This window comes from Cavia porcellus, unplaced genomic scaffold, assembly GCF_034190915.1.
Source record: "Cavia porcellus strain 051 isolate PalLab524CR breed Dunkin Hartley unplaced genomic scaffold, mCavPor4.1 scaffold_21, whole genome shotgun sequence".
Classification (NCBI taxonomy): domain Eukaryota; kingdom Metazoa; phylum Chordata; class Mammalia; order Rodentia; family Caviidae; genus Cavia; species Cavia porcellus.
This window is the reverse complement of record NW_026947504.1, coordinates 57,028,794-57,045,358: the sequence shown is the minus strand read 5'-3', so window position 1 is coordinate 57,045,358 and position 16,565 is coordinate 57,028,794. Positions and strand designations below refer to the sequence as shown.

Sequence of the window (16,565 nt, the reverse complement as noted above, 5' to 3'; positions counted from 1 at the left end):
AATCTTAAAAGGTAAAGGTAAGGGACTAGGTGTGTGGTCAGTGATACTGTACTGGCTAGAAAATGCAAGACCCGGGGTTGGATCCCCAATACCAGAAAAAAAAGCAAAGGTAATTTGATTAAGAGAGAATGTTGAAAATATCATATGCTAGGGAGATGAGCAGATTCAATAGAATGTAGGTAACCATACTATGAGATAAACTGTGGTGTATCATGAAGAAAACTTCAAGTGCAAAAGGTTTCAAAGGAGGGATTGAATATATTTCAGTTACCCCAATCACAAGGGAAGAGATGTTAGGAAAGGCATATTGCATGAGGTGATTTTTTTCTAGTAAAAGGGAATCAAACAAAGGGGCACTTCACCACTGAGCTGTATTCCAAGTGCTTCTAAACTGTTTCGGCTAGCCTTGAACTTTTGATCCTCCTAAGTAAGCCTCTTGAGTAGATAGGATTACAGGCATAGCCACTGCACCCAGCTGATACTTTGTAGAATGAGTAGGTGTACACATAAAAATGAGGTGCTGTCCTAAGTGGCATTACAGAGGATTCTGTCACATAATTTTGAGAAATAGCATTGGGAGGGTTTCCTATATTAGGAAGTACCATGAACATTCAGTTGCATCTGCTTAGTAGACAAAAAAGAACCAAAGAAAACTTACTCAGAAAATTGGTTCAAGGCCGGGCATGGTGGTGCACACCTATAATCCCAGCACTCAGAGGCTGAGGAGGATCACCATGAGTTCAGGGCCAGCCTAGGCTACATAGTGCATTTAAGGCCAGCCAGATCTACATAGTGAGACCTGTCTCCAAAAAAAGAAAGAAAAGAAAAAAATAGGAAGAGAAAACTGAGCCGTAGAAACATGAAACAAAGTAGCACAATGTGAGGAGAAAAATTAAAGCTTTTTCTGGAGATCCTTGCAGGAATGTGAGTGAAAACACTGATAGTAGAAATACAAAAACCAGAATAAAAGATTGTTGCTACCGACTGGAAATGACAGAGAATGAATTATGCAGAGCACAAGAGGGAGAACTGAATGATTGAGGTAGAAAAAGGATTAATATGGTTTTAAAATTTGGAATTTGAAATATTAATAGACATTTGTTCGCATTCTGTGTGTAAAGTCTACAAACCTGTAGTCTTGTTGCGGTTGCTGTTGTTTGAGAGGTGCAGAAGATGGAACTGAGCTACCTCACTAACCCTAAACCTGTGGTCTTAACGTTAAATCTGCCTGCTTTTGCCTGGTTCACTTTGTAACTTCTTTTTAAAATAAATACCTAAGCTATTAAAGTAGGAAAGTCATTTACCAATACTTTTTCCATTGTGATGAAAGTTACTAAAATATGAATTGCTGTTTGTTATGCCACAGGTGGGAACCAGAGCCCAGTCAGAGAGAATTCGGACGTATAATTTCACCCAGGATAGAGTCACTGACCACAGGATAGCATATGAAGTCCGTGGCATTAAGGTAATATTAGGACTGTTCGTAATGCCCTGAAAAGGAAATTACGAAAGGTGTGCACCCCAGGAGCATTTAGAAGTCTGCCTGCTGTCACATGCTGATGGGGAAGGGACACTGTCAAATTTATTTTAACATTAAGCTACCTAAACCCTACGTACCCAGGACTTCTAACATGAATACATTAATGAGAAAGCACAGAAAAACTCCCTGCTGCCACTGAAGAGGAAAATGAACTGATTCCCATAAAGAATTATGTGGAAAAGGCAGAAAGTTTTGATCCTTTTCCTTGGTTCATGTGATAATTCTTTTACTTGATTCTGACTCATTCTGTACTCAGAGTAAAAGTCTAAAGGGAAATGTCTTTTTTAATAACTTTATCAATTTCAGAATATCTTACGCCACTTCTCGCACAGGAACATAGCAGCTGTGTTGAAAAGGAGAAAATATTTGCTAAGTTCCCTTTCCTCAGGAAACACGCAGTGTTAACCAAACATGTTTGGCCACATTCTTTTTTTTTTTTTTTTTTTTTTTTTTGTCTTTGTCCTTTTTATCGGTACCAGGGATCGAACTCATGACTGCCTGCTTGCAAGGCAGGCGCTTATGCTGCTGAGCTAAATCCCCAGCCCTTTGGCCACATTCTTTCTGAAATTTTTGTCCCATTTGAAGTGTGAAGCTTAGGGCTTTCAGCCTTGTACATCACTGCAGTCACCTGCACAGTGTTTTCGTTACCTCAAGAGAAGTTCCACCCCTCAGCCTCATCCTTCACCCCACCCCAGGCAACCACCAGTCTGGACATTTCATTTAAATGGAACCAAATCACATGTATAGTCTTTCCTGTCCAACTTGTTTATATCATATTATTTTGGTTGTTTGTAGTGGTGACAGTTTTCCAAAAACAGTCACCTGTAATATTTTTTAATGGGTTTATAGGTACATTTGGCTATTTTACTTGTGAAACAGAGGCAAAGTAACTGCCTTTTTTTTTTTTTTTTTTTTTGGTACAGGGGATCGAACTCATGGCCTTGTGCTTGATAGGCTGGCATTATGCCACTCTGCTATATCCCCCTAAATGCCTGTAACTGGCTTTTATAGCTATAAAATACCTGATGTCAACCTAAGTACTAATTTTGTTATTAATTAGCATGACAGACTTAGAAAAAATAAAGAAAATTATAGTAGTATGTTCCAGTAATCACTGACCAGCCTATTGGAAAGAAGGGAAACATTTCATGTTAGTGAAAAGAAAGTTTGAAGACACCATGGAAAAATGTGTAGTAATGAAACGTTATAATCTGTTGAAGTGGTAAGTAGAAGGATGGGGAAAGAGGGTGCTGATCAAAAGTGCGAAGCTTCCATTGGATAGGAGTGCTGTGCTCCAGGGGTTTACTGCGTGGAAGAGTTACTATAGTAAGTCATTCATTGTATATTTTTAAATTACTGTAAGTGTAGATTTCAAATGTTTACCACAAAAACAGTGATGTTTGTAAGCTTATGTGTTTGTTGATTAGTCTGATTTGATCATTTCATATTATAGACTATATAGCAGAACATCAAAGTGTACACTATAAATATGTGCAATTATGGTTAAGTAAAATTTTTAAAATCTAGAGGGATGTGATGGCACGTGTCTAATCCCATCAATTCAGGAGGCTGAGGAAGGAGTGTCATGAGTTCAAGGCCAGCCTGAACAACCTAGTGAGACCCTGTGTCTCAGAATTGAAGGAGGACTGGCTACATAGCTCAGGGGCAGAGCACTGGCCTAGTATTACACGGTTCTAAGTGCAGGCTCTAACACTGGAAGGGAAATCTGCATGAAGAACAGCAAAGAGGCCAGCAGGAGTGAATAATTTAGGAGGAGATTATTACAGATGACGTTAGAAGAGCAGTAAGGGCCACAGCATCACGCAGTGGCCTTTGGACAGACAAGAGGTGAATAGGAAGAAAGTAAGCACCAAGGAGACCTCCGGCTGTGTTCAGTTTTATCCTGTAGTTTTAGTGGTCTATCGTTGCTGTGAATAACTGTGAAGAAATTAAATTTTCTTCATTTCTAACCATCAGGTGTTTAAGTCAGCTTTCTGTAACAAATAACTGAGATAAATTACTTAAAAGGGGGAGGCGTATTTTGGCTCAGTTTTAGCAACGAAGGCTGGGTGGGAAGTGCTGATTGGCCTCACTGCCTTGGGCCTGTACGGGCAGAGCAGTCGTGGAAGTGCATGGCAAACAAGGCCACTGACTTCATAGCCGGGAAGCAAAGAGAGAGAGCCAGTGTCCCAGAGCCCCTCCAAGCAGGCACGTCCCCAGGGACCCAAGGCCTCCACCCCAAGGTCTCTACACCTTTAGGCTAAATTGAGGACTGAGCATTTAACACCTGAACCTTTGGGGGACATTCTAGCTCAGAACTATAGCATAATGTCTATAACAACTCCTTCTTTTACCAGGAATTTTTATGTGGCGAGAAGTACCTGGATCAGCTAATTCAGAGACTGCTTCAATCAGCTGATGAAGAAGCCATTGTTGAACTTCTGGATGAAAACCTTAAATCAGCAAAATAAATCACCTGATTTATTATTTATTATTATATAAATGGAATGGGCCTATAAAGAAACAAATCAAGACATTGAAATATTTATGAATTTTCATAAATAATGCTATAAATATATATATATATTTAAATGAATCAAAGTCACATTTCTCGACTTGAGGTTTTATTTTCTGATTTAATAAACAATGCAGGGGCTGGGGATTTAGCTCAGCGGCATAAGCACCTGCCTTGCAAGCAGGCGGTCGTGAGTTCGATCCCCGGTACCGATAAAAATGAAAAAGCCAAAAAAAATAAAAAATAAAAAAATAAACAATGCAAATTTTTTGTTATTTGAAACTCAGGCTAATTTCAAGCTTAACATCCTCCTGTCTCAACCTCTTGAGTGCTGGGGATACACTACTACTTATAAATTAAACATTTTTCATTTACTATTTCAGGAAAATGTAAATTTTAAGATATAAAATTTAAACGGTTTATAAATTCCTCACTTAAGAGCAGAGACAGTACAGTGGTCCCTCAGTGCACAAACTTAATTTATCCAACGATTCTGGAAAAGATGGCCAATTCGGTAGCCAGGCCTGTGTTCCTCACCTAATGCAGAGTTCACAAACAGAAGCAAAATTTTGCCAAATGCTTTTGTTTATGAACAAAATACTTTGCAAACAAAAGCATCTTTGAACTGAGGTACCACTGTATAGGTACTATTGATCATGTCAAAGTTAAGACTTACTTTTTAATAAAAAATAAATTGTCAGAGAATGAGAAGGCTTAGAAGTATAACTATCTCTTGCAACTCAAGCATCTTTCTCAAGGACCTGAGTCATTCCTTTCAAAAGTAAGAATGAATACAGTCCTCTGTCTCTCAGTGTCTGTGGGCAGATGGAATCCTCAGTTAGGTCACAGCCAGCAGCAGACACAGCTGATCTCATCACGTTTACTCTGACCAGCCGTTTGTATGACTTCACTGACTTTGCTGAACTCCTCTTTCCTCTCCCTCTGTTCCCTTTAAAATGCCAGTTTTCCTTAGGAAAAATCCCAGTGGAGCTCATCTTTCCTCTCTTACTAGTAGTTGTATTTTATCTTTCTAGTCAGCTATGTTTATCTTGACAGTCTGGTCACTAACATGGTAGAGGTGCATGTTTTTCTTATAATCAGCATATATCTGTGTGATAACACTCTGACATCATGTAAACATTGATTCCTTACAGTGGTAGGCAACTACTGAGATGGCCCCAGAGACCCTTATTGGCATTCAAGATCCTGTGTGATCTCCCTTTAAGTGTAGATTAGATGGATTGACTCTCTTCTAACAAGCAGAATATATTAGAGGTGGTCAAATTGTGACTTCTCACACTGAGTTATAGAGATTATCTCTTCTGCAGAAGAGTCAAAAGTTGGGTATGGTGGCACATACCTATAATCCCAACACTCAGAAGGCTGAGGCAGGAGGATCACTGCAAATTCCAGGCCAGCCTGAATTACATAGCAACACCCTGTCTCAACAAAACAAAAGTGAAAAGAATGAGTCTTAAGAGGAAAAAGACAAAATGTTCAGCAAAAACAAGGGATACCCTCAGTGTCCATTTGCTCTGCCATGGACACACTGGTCTTAGTTACACTTCCCTTGCCTCTTTGCTCTTCTTTATCTTTGTTTTTCCTTAAGGCACATAATTTATTTGGAGGAAAAGGAATCAAAACAAATTGTGGAGCTGTGATCTTACAAAAATCTCAGATTGTATATTTCCTTAAACCTCTGTATACATACAGATCATTTGTTGTAATGCTGATTTTGGTCCAGTGGCTCAGGAAACTGATTCTGTGTTTTTAACAAGCTCCCTGCTTATGGCAGACTGCTGAAATATAGACAGTGCTTGAAATGGCAAAGATCTAGGACACCTGCTATTCAATTAGTGAGTACTTTCATTGTTCTATACTTTATTTTTTGTACAGTGAGACTCATTTTAATTCGTAATCCTACATTCAGGTGGTAGACCTGTTAGTTTGCCAGGGCACAAAGATAAACTGACATTTTTTGAACTGTCTGATAGAAGACTGTTAGGAAATAAACAGAAATGAAGGCTATCTTAGAATTTTTATAAAAAACCTGGAAAGGAAGTTTATTGCCTCATGCACATTCTCATACATATAGAATATCAACGAATACAACTTTTATTTCAAACCTGTATAGATATATCCTAAAACTGAAGCTGAAATTGAGTCAAGTGAAGTAGAGTCAACCAAACTACTACTGTCAGACAAAAATTATTTTGGAAGCTGAGCAGAGTGGCTCACACATGTGTGGAAGCTGAAGTAGGACGCTTACTGTGAGTTCAAGGTCAACTGGTTTATGAAATGAGTTTAAGGCCAGTCTGAACCATATAGTGAGACTCTGTCTCAAAAAAGAAAAAAAAAAAAGTTTTAGAAAGGCCCTGATTCTCACGTTGCAGCTAGGTGGGTAGAGTCAATACTGATTAGGGTCGCTTGCTTTGGGCTACAGGATACAGAGTTTCTGGGATGCTATTAGCATTCTATTTCTTGATCTGAGTGGAAGCTATACAAGTGTATTTATTTTGTGAGAATTTGTTGTATTTCCAATGATTTGTTCCCATGTATATACTGTACCTCAAAGGTTTTTAATAATAAAACGCAATTTAAATAGTGCATGTCAAGGCCAGGTGTAATAGTGTACACCTGTAATCCCAGCACTCAAGACACCAAGGCAGGAAGATCACACTGAGTTTGAGGCCAGCATGTGTTATATAATGAGCTCACCGCCACCCTGAATTTATACGGTGAGACCCTCTATCCAAAAAAAAAAAAAAAAACATGAAACACTTTCCAGGGGAGGAAAAGTAAGAACATTCTTATGGCAGCTAATGACTAAAGGCACAGAATAACTTAGAAATAAAGTTATGAGTAGTCTGTATAACCTATACTCAGAATAAAGTAATACGATGGGCCCAAGGTGTAGAGCTAACAGCACGTGATAGTGTGTGAACTGAGCTGGTTAGGATAGAGGGTAGAGCATTTGAGGAGGCAGTGATAGTGAATCATATGTAAACGGCACCAGGCTCACTGCTGGGGAGGTAAGTGAACAGCGCTGTGCTCCATGAGCCGCCTTACGAATCAGCTGGGTGAAGACCGCCATAAAAGCCGGGCAGTGAAATAAGACACACAAAAACTGGATGGGTGGGTTTAGACGGAATGTCCAAGATGACTGAACATCAACCCAAAGACACAGAGGCGCCTTTGAAAGCCAACCAGGAGCAGCATTCAGAAGTAAGGTGACAGGGCTGCCCCACAAAGAAGACATCGGGTCTGCAAAAGAAAACGTTCCCAAAATAAATTCAGCTCCTCAGAAAGCCCTGAGTAAATCACATTGTTGAAAATATTCACGAATAGAGATGAAATTAAAGATTGCTGAAGAACTAAACCCATGGCTTTTGATGGACCTAATTACTAGGGAAAAACAGGCCTTTCATTGTCTTCCCAAGAAGAGTCCTTTATACTACATTATGAAAAATACAAAAAAAAATAATAATAAGGAGCATGCTGATAATAAAGTTGTGACAGAGATGAAAGAATTCAGTCACCCAAGTTCCAAGTACATGCAACACCACTTCTACTGAGTAATTTGTATAAACGGGAGCAGTGTTCCCCCATACACCTTTAGAAGAGTCTTCCTGTATAAGCAAACCATTTGCGAGATGATTTTTCTATTTTAAAAATTTCCAGCCATGTTTACTGCCAGCCATGATAAAGGGGCTTCTCCCGAAGGAGTAATTTCTAGTACAAAAAGACGTACCGACCTGAAGAGTATAGTTCACTGAGTTTGGCAATGGCATTTGGTTATGGAGCCACTGCCCACACAGGAAAACACTTACATCACCCCCATAAAGTTTCCTCACGTTCCTTTCCAATAAATCTAGCAATTCGCCAGCCATCTGCTTCTCCATCAACAGTGGCAATAGTTGTTTTGATTTTTACTCATTAAAGCTCATTTTCATGGTTCTGGATTTTCATCTAAGTGGCCGTACAGCATGGATTTTATCTGGCTTCTTTTACTCATTATATGTGTGCCTACATGATGGCACACATTAGAGGTGGTCTCTTTATTTCTGAGTAGTGTTATTCTGTATGAATATACTACACTTTTTTTCTTCTATTAATGCATACTTGGGTTATTTTCAGTTTGGGGCTACTAAGGATAAAGCTATTATGAAAATTCTTATCAAGTATTTCATGGATAAGTGTTTCCATTTGCCTGAGGCAAATACCTAGGATGAAAATTACTAGATATTTTAAAAATTTTCCTAATATACATCTGTAAATTTATATTACTATTATTAATATATGAGAATTTCAGTGGCATCACAGCTTACGCATTTTATCCTTTTTAAGTTTAGCCATTCTAAATTTGGGTATCTGCTGTTCTCTCAGATGATCGGCATTCACCTCATGGTGAATGACACTAATCATTTTCAGTTTGTGGGCTATTAGAAATACATTTTACCAAACACCAAACTGTTTACCTGCCTGTTTTCACTGCTTTTTGATCAGCAGAAGCTTAGGATTTTGTGGAAGTTCATTTTGTCTTTTTTCTATGTAATTTTATTGTGACAAGAAAACACTGCCAATCCCAAAGACACGACAGTGTGTGAGAGTGTGTGTGTATGACGTTCAAGAAACTTTACAATTTTTGCTTCTCCATTTAGTACTCTGATCTACTGAAAATTAATTTTTTATTATAATCCAAGGATGACATTAATGTTAATTTGTGCCTTACCTTCTGACCCGGTTGTTCCAAAATACACTATTGAAAATTTTTCTTTCTCCTTTGTATCATACTGTTATCAATGCCATCTTCCTAAAATTTTAAATCCAGTTTGTGAATCATGCGAGCCACCTTTCACACTAAAGAGCTCCATACGGCTTCTGGCTACTATATAAATCATCACAGATACAAATATCTCCAGATCACTTATCTATGTCATATCAGGGACCCATGTCTTATAAATATTTTGGGTCCTGCCAAAAGTAAACTAGACCAATAAAAGGGAAGTTAAAATCAATCACTGAACTTATAGAAGACACCCAGAGTAGACAAACTCAGACAGACAACATAGAATCTATAAACATCCAAGTTAGACAGAAATTAATAGGCAGACAGGGATGAGCCCTCAAGGGAGTGCTGAACAAGATGAACACAACACTGTGGCTGACGGCCCATCTGAAGAAGGCCAGAACCCGAGATGGAGACAATGCCAGGCCTGCATGCCTCCCTAAGGATAAGCAGTAACTGAGATAATACTGTAATTTAGCAATATCCAGTCCAGTAAGTCCAGATAAACATCAGGCGCATAAGTCAGTGACCAGAACATCTGGAATCCTCCTTCCATTCCTTCCTCCCTTTCTTTAAAATGCATTGTTTCTTTTTATGTTAGAAGTTATAGATAAGCTACAGTAAATGATATATGCCATATACCTTAAATGCATACTTCGCTCCCTTATTAGATCAATATTAGCTAAGCAACTATACTTGTAGTTGCATAGCTACATTATGGTCAGACCCATATTGTATCTACCTCATGATTTTGCTCTATAAAACATTCTAGGAGAAATAGCCTTGGTGGCAATACACTTTTGAGACTCCTCCTGTCTTTTGGGAGCTTTCTCTCAAAAACCTTTCCTTCTCTTAAACTCTTTTGTCCTTGAAATTCATCCTTCAATATTTGGGAGACATGAACTCAAGCACATCTGACATCTAGCAAGCTGGGCATTACTTTTCCCATGTCACAGAAGGATGCTGGCAGAGTTTCGAGAATGAACTGTTAGTGTTTAGTGAGTAGTTTCAGTTTTTCATGATGCAAAGAATTCTAAAAATTGATGGTGATAGATGCAAAACAATGTATTCAAAGTGTAATTAAATTTTTAATGGTAAATGTTTATTTTACCAACATTTTTAAAAGCTTTTAAAAACTGCTTTGTCCCAGGTTGGTAAGAAAACGGTTCAGTGTAGGTAAACAAACAATCTGTGTTACTAATAATTACTGACTTAATTCTCTTACATTCTGATATATTTCAGGGATAGTCAGAAAATCTTTATGTACAAATGAATATTGGAATCCAGAGACCAATTCAGTTTAATGTTGCTACCCTGGAGTTTTTGCTCTAGACCCTCTTCAGTTGAAAAGATAGAAGAGACAAACAACTATGCATGTAATATTGAAGAGATTTTTTTTTCATTAGATATTGGTAACTCATAGCGTACTAGCAGCAAGGGTTTTTAAATAAAAGTTTACTAAATAATATTTACTTGATTATGATAATTTAGCTAAAATGTTGATCAATGCAATATAAAACACTTGTAAAGCATAGATTGTACTATATTAATGCAAGGAATAGTAAAACATGAATGTTTAACTCTGGGAATTTTGTACTTTGTTCTGTTTTATAGTATATGGTCTGTTGAAACATTTTTATTTGGAATTCTCACTATAACTTCTTAATAAAGGCAAATATAGAATCTTCAATTAATTTGGCAGTGAAAGAGCCTTTGTTTGACAAGCTGAAAACACTCATAATAAGACTTTTAAAAATCAGTCTTATTCCTCAGAGACTTTTTTTTTTGAGAAAAAGATATTTGTGATATAGTGCCAGAGGGGCTCAAACTACCTATTGTTATGTCTGATTTGTGTATTTGAGGCATCCATAAATACTCTTCTCTGGAACCTCAGTTTAGTAATCCAAGATTTCCTATAGACCTACAGATCTCGATTACTATTGAAAATATTAGAGGTGTGATGCTACATTCCTGGAATCCCCCAGCACTCAGGAGGCTGAGGAAGAAGAATCACTGAGCGTTTGGAGACAATTCAGGTACACAGTGAATTCAAGGCCCGCTTGAATTACAAGCAAGATCCATTCTCAAAAAACAAAACAAACAAAAAAAAATTGAAATTATTGAGGATACTCTTTCAAATGTTTGAAAGGCAGAAAAATTAAAATTTGTGTTCTTTGCAGATCTTTACAAACTTTTCCTATTATTAAGGCTCAGAATTCCAAATTATTGGACGCTTAATTTTTCTCAAATTCGGAATAAAAAAGAAATAATAATCTAGGCATGGTCTGGTTAACTATTCTAATAAAAATATTTATCCAATGTAATTCATATTATTTAACGCTCACACAAAAACCTATGAAATACCCATTTTACAAAGAAGGAGGTTTTCAGACAAAACACACAATCTAAAGATAATAAAATGGATAGGCTTCCCTGGTCTTCAAAGTCAATGGTCTTCACTGCAAATCCATGGAAAGTAAGGCTGTAGCCAACCTCAAGAAATCTCGCGATGTTTCCGAAACTACAACTCCCAACATGCAAAAAAAAAAACCGGCTCTTGTCCCACTGTCTCCGTCTGCGAGGCTAGACGGCTCCAGCATGCCTTGAGGCACGAAAGGCAACCTGGGAGTGGTAGTTCCCTGGGCGCCGGCCAGAATCGCCAGCTCGGCTGTGGCGGATTGAGCCGCTCCAGCAGTCCTGTTGGGACTGAGGCGGAGAAAGGGCGTGGAACGGAAAGGGTGAGTCAGACAGTGTCTGCGCGATAAAGGGAGACCGCACGCGGCGCGGGTGTGATTGCGGAAGTGCGGTCCGTGCCGCAGACCGTTCTGGTCACCGCTGTCTCGGAGGCTGCGGAGGAAGGGTGAAGAGGAGCCGGGCGCCCGCAGCCATTCTGCCCTCGGCGTCCCGCCGCCATCTCCACCATGCAGTCCCGGGAAGACGCCCCGCGCGCTCGCCGCCTCGCCAGTCCCCGCGGTGGGAGGCGGCCCAAGAGGATCTCCAAGCCCTCGGTTTCGGCCTTTTTCACGGGCCCAGAGGAACTGAAGGACACAGCCCATTCCGCAGCCCTGCTGGCCCAGCTCAAGTCCTTCTACGATGCTCGACTGCTGTGCGATGTGACCATCGAGGTGGTGACGCCTGGCAGCGGGCCTGGCACTGGCCGCCTGTTCTCCTGCAACCGCAACGTGCTGGCCGCCGCGTGCCCCTACTTCAAGAGCATGTTCACAGGGGGCATGTACGAGAGCCAGCAAGCCAGCGTGACCATGCACGACGTAGATGCTGACTCCTTCGAGGTTTTGGTGGACTACTGCTACACAGGTCGTGTGTCCCTGAGCGAGGCCAATGTGCAGCGCCTCTATGCGGCCTCGGATATGCTTCAGCTCGAGTATGTGCGAGAAGCCTGTGCTTCTTTTTTAGCTCGTCGACTGGACTTGGCCAACTGCACTGCCATCCTCAAGTTTGCTGATGCCTTTGATCATCACAAACTGCGATCTCAGGCCCAGTCGTTTATAGCTCACAACTTCAAGCAACTAAGCAGAATGGGTTCGGTTCGGGAGGAAAGTCTTGCAGATTTGACCCTGAGCCAGCTGCTGGCCGTCCTGCGCCTGGACAGTTTGGACATAGAGAGTGAGAGGACCGTGTGCCACGTGGCTGTGCAGTGGCTGGAGGCAGCTCCCAAAGAGCGAGGGCCCAGCGCTGCAGAAGTATTCAGGTGTGTTCGCTGGGCACACTTCACTGAAGACGATCAGAGCTACGTGAAAGGGCTGCTGACCAAGCCCATTGTGAAGAAGTACTGCCTGGACGTTATTGAAGGGGCCCTGCAGATGTGCTATGGTGACTTGTTGTATAAGTCCCCACTCCCAAACCCAAACAGCAGCAGCAGAGGTGGCGGCAGCAGCAGCAGCAGCTGTGTTGTATCTGTAGCTGATAATTCACCCCAGAGATTAGGTATGTGTGCCAAAGAGATGGTGATTTTCTTTGGGCATCCCAGAGACCCTTTTCTGTGCTATGACCCATATTCAGGGGACATTTATACAATGCCCTCACCTTTGACCAGCTTGGCTCACACTAAGACTATCACCTCCTCAGCTGTTTGCGTCTCCCCAGACCATGATATCTATTTAGCTGCCCAGCCCAGGAAAGACCTGTGGGTGTATAAGCCAGCCCAAAATAGTTGGCAGCAACTGGCAGATAGATTGCTGTGTCGTGAGGGCATGGATGTGGCATATCTCAATGGCTACATTTACATTTTGGGTGGTCGAGACCCTGTTACTGGGGTTAAAATGAAAGAAGTGGAATGCTACAGTGTTCAGCGGAACCAGTGGGCCCTGGTGGCTCCTGTACCCCACTCCTTTTACTCCTTTGAACTAATAGTTGTTCAGAACTATCTGTATGCTGTCAACAGTAAGCGCATGCTGTGCTATGATCCTAGTCATAATATGTGGCTGAACTGTGCATCTCTTAAGCGAAGTGAATTTCAGGAAGCCTGTGTCTTCAAGGATGAGATCTATTGTATCTGCGACATCCCAATTATGAAGGTCTACAACCCAGCCAGGGGAGAATGGAGACGGATTAGTAATATTCCTTTGGATTCAGAGACCCACAACTACCAGATTGTCAATCATGACCAAAAGTTACTGCTTATTACTTCCACCACCCCACAGTGGAAGAAGAACCGGGTGACTGTGTATCAATATGATACTACAGAAGACCAGTGGATTAATGTAGGTACCATGTTAGGCCTCTTGCAGTTTGACTCTGGGTTCATTTGCCTCTGTGCTCGGGTTTATCCTTCCTGCCTTGAACCTGGTCAGAGTTTCATTACTGAAGAAGATGATGCACGAAGTGAGTCCAGTACTGAATGGGACTTAGATGGATTCAGTGAGTTGGACTCTGAGTCAGGAAGCTCCAGTTCTTTTTCTGATGATGAAGTCTGGGTACAGGTAGCACCGCAGCGTAGTGTGCTGGATCAGCAGGGTTCTTTGTAATGCTTTGAAGTACTGTGATGTTTCTACTTGCTGTATGGAATGTGTCTTTAAAAGATACACTTTTTCCTGGAAAAATAATAGTTGATTAGGACTGCAGATTTGGCTGAGGTAATATTTTGAAATACTAATATAATGTACAAAGTTTAAGTGGTCTTCAACATCAACCCATTCACTAATTTACTCTGCTAAAAATAAAAGCATAAAATATGCAAAAAATGTACTACATAATTGATTAGGATGGTTGGTGGGTTTTTTAAATTAGTGTTTATTTTGACTGTTGTAATTTAGTGTGCTAAGTTTTAAATTCAGTTTAGTGCCACAGAGAACTTTTAAATTTGCGTGTTAATAAACTGGCAATTGTTGATAGGATTTTGATAGTATATGTTCCTTCAGATAATTAAAATAGATTTACAAAATCCTTACTTTTTAGTATTCTAAGTTATAGTTAAAGTTCTATTTGCTTTTATTTCTAAAAAAAGAGTTGAATGTATGTATTAAGATTACTTAAGAGTGACTTTATTTTCATAATGTGTCACTGGCCTTTCAAGCAAGGTCACATCAGTTTTTTAAAAATCAAGATTCCACTGTTTTAAAGGAATTTCAGTTTTTATTTTGGAATATACAATATGTATTTGCTAAATGTAGCCAGTTTTCTGTCCTGAAAAAAATTCATTCTAGTAGTGTCACCAATTTTAAGCACCTTTCTAAACTAAAAACCAAACAAACTCGCTTTGTAGGTTCACATTGATCTTTGCCTAATACATCCTTCACTGACCCAGATGAACATTTTTTTCACTAGACATATAATTGGGTAATACAAATCTTTATCCACTGGTGATACCTTGTCTTAAAGTTTACTTGCACCCCTAAAATATTTTGGGTATGTAATTTTAGTGTTCATCTTAGAATATTCTTTAGCAAAAGTGATTTATTCTGCACTGTTTTTGTAAGATTGTTTTTGGAAATATAAGCTAAAAATTATATTTTATTGAGATTAGTAGTTACAGTGTCTACCAACTCTAAAATCAAGTGCCCGCAAAGAATTTTAAAACTTTAAGCTATGTATAGAAACAGTTTTGTTTAGCATTTAAATATTGTCACTTTTATAGGTCGCTATAAATATTCTTGATTATTAACTCACAGGTATTTTTGTATAAAAAGTTGACAGTTAAAGATCATAAATGGGTAATGGCATTCGGGGCCAACAGTGAAAATACTTTTCCTCAAAAGTGTTTCCCTAAGGAGTGATATCCATGTTTATTTTATTATAATGTTTGTTTCTGTTTTATGTTCCTCTGTCAAGTATATTCCAGTCTTTATTTCTTTCACCATATGTAAGGGTAATCCAGAAATAGAGACTAAATTACACAAAACTGACAGTTAATACAAGATTATATAGGTGCTCATCTTTTAAAAGTTTGTTAATACATACAGTTGCCATAATACAGGTACCTGATAAGTAGAAAGTTTTCTATACCCACATCTTCCTGAATTTTTGTTCAATAACATGCTAATTCCTTTTTATTCTCTACTGACAGAATGCTAATATTTCTTATCCTCTAGTCGAGGAATCTGGTACAGATGAAGTGAATTTTTTTAATGAAAAAGAAGGAAAGAAAGTTAACAAAAATATTCCACAAATAATGTTTTCTTCATCATTTTGATTGGCCACTTGACAAGTCTACAAGATGTTCCTCTGTAACATTAGAAATACGGTGCCTGCCTAGTGGAACATACTCCTTCAAGAGTAGACATGCTACTGTGGCCTGAGGTTGGTTTTTGGTCGGTTTGCTATCAGGGATATAAAAAGCGCTGCTTTTAACATAGAGAAGTATTTCTCAGTGGTGTTTTAACATAGAGAAGTATTTCTCAGAAGTATTTCTCATATGGGCCAATTTTTCTTCATTAACTTCCATTGTTAGCTTATATTCTGTAAGGTTAAACTGTGAAATATTTATCTCAACCAGATTATTTATCTGCACAATTAAGACCTGTAACTGTTGTATAAAAGACAAATCCTTCAATGTGTCTCAATGTTTGAGTCGAAGCCTAGGCCTAAATATTATTATCTTGGTTTTTAGTGATGATTTTGGTTTTGTGATATATTTGTGAATTAGGGAATGAATATTAACTAGTGTTTTATAGATAAGTGATTTGGGGAATAGATATTAACTATTGTTTTATGGATAAGTGATTTGTACATGGTTAGTTACAAATAAAGTGGTACTAAATCTCAGGCTTTCTGACTTTCTAATTCAGTGGTTCTGTTAAATATATAAAAAGTTTGCTTGTGTAATATAACCAGCAGTGCTGAAATCCCTTCTTGACAAGAGAGCACCCTTGTCTCTGTTTCCAATTAATCAGCACATTTTGTAGCAAATGTTTAATATAATGTATTTTCAGGGCATCATTTGTATAATTTTGAACATCTGCTGTAGTCATTTGAGTATCTGGATCGTAGTTGAGATTGAGTCATTCCCCAAGAAAATTTGCATTTATATTTTGCTAATTTCAAGGAAGTTCATCCACAAACCCAGGAAGAACAGTTGTGACAGTCTTACTACCTCTACAAGAAAAAACTCATGTTTTTCATGAGACATAGTTCATATATTGACTGGGGGACAAAGCGACATATTCCTGTAACAAAGCTAAACAAATAGATGTTCACTGTCTTAAAGAGATGTAAAAATTAATGACTATCTCACAACAAAAATAAAGTTGATATTCTGAAATTCA

At 39.0% G+C, this 16,565-nt stretch overlaps 2 protein-coding genes across 9 annotated transcripts in view; both read left to right on the top strand.

The window, feature by feature from the left end:
• Positions 1 to 6,670, top strand: part of Mtrf1 (mitochondrial translation release factor 1) — a 36,095-nt gene extending 29,425 nt beyond the window's left edge. For 7 of the 8 annotated variants that reach the window (XR_010041805.1, XM_003477458.5, XM_063232718.1 and 4 more), the window contains 2 exons: positions 1,367 to 1,465; positions 3,898 to 6,670. Coding sequence is in view for 6 of the 8 variants with exons in the window: in XM_003477458.5 (XP_003477506.1) it covers positions 1,367 to 1,465; positions 3,898 to 4,011 (213 nt within the window). In the remaining 2 variants the exon portion in view is untranslated. Of the gene's footprint in view, positions 1 to 1,366; positions 1,466 to 3,897 lie in introns of those variants that run through there. The other variant, XR_010041806.1, reaches the window with a different exon arrangement.
• A 4,792-nt stretch (positions 6,671 to 11,462) lies between these two features.
• Positions 11,463 to 16,565, top strand: Kbtbd7 (kelch repeat and BTB domain containing 7). Its single transcript, XM_005008703.4, has one exon. It carries the CDS (start codon positions 11,766 to 11,768, stop codon positions 13,827 to 13,829), a length of 2,064 nt encoding a protein of 687 aa, XP_005008760.3. The 5' UTR covers positions 11,463 to 11,765; the 3' UTR covers positions 13,830 to 16,565.

Bases quoted from the DNA above. Each gene is read 5' to 3' on its own strand.
- Kbtbd7 (XM_005008703.4), top strand. From the start codon at position 11,766: ATGCAGTCCCGGGAAGACGCCCCGCGCGCTCGCCGCCTCGCCAGTCCC.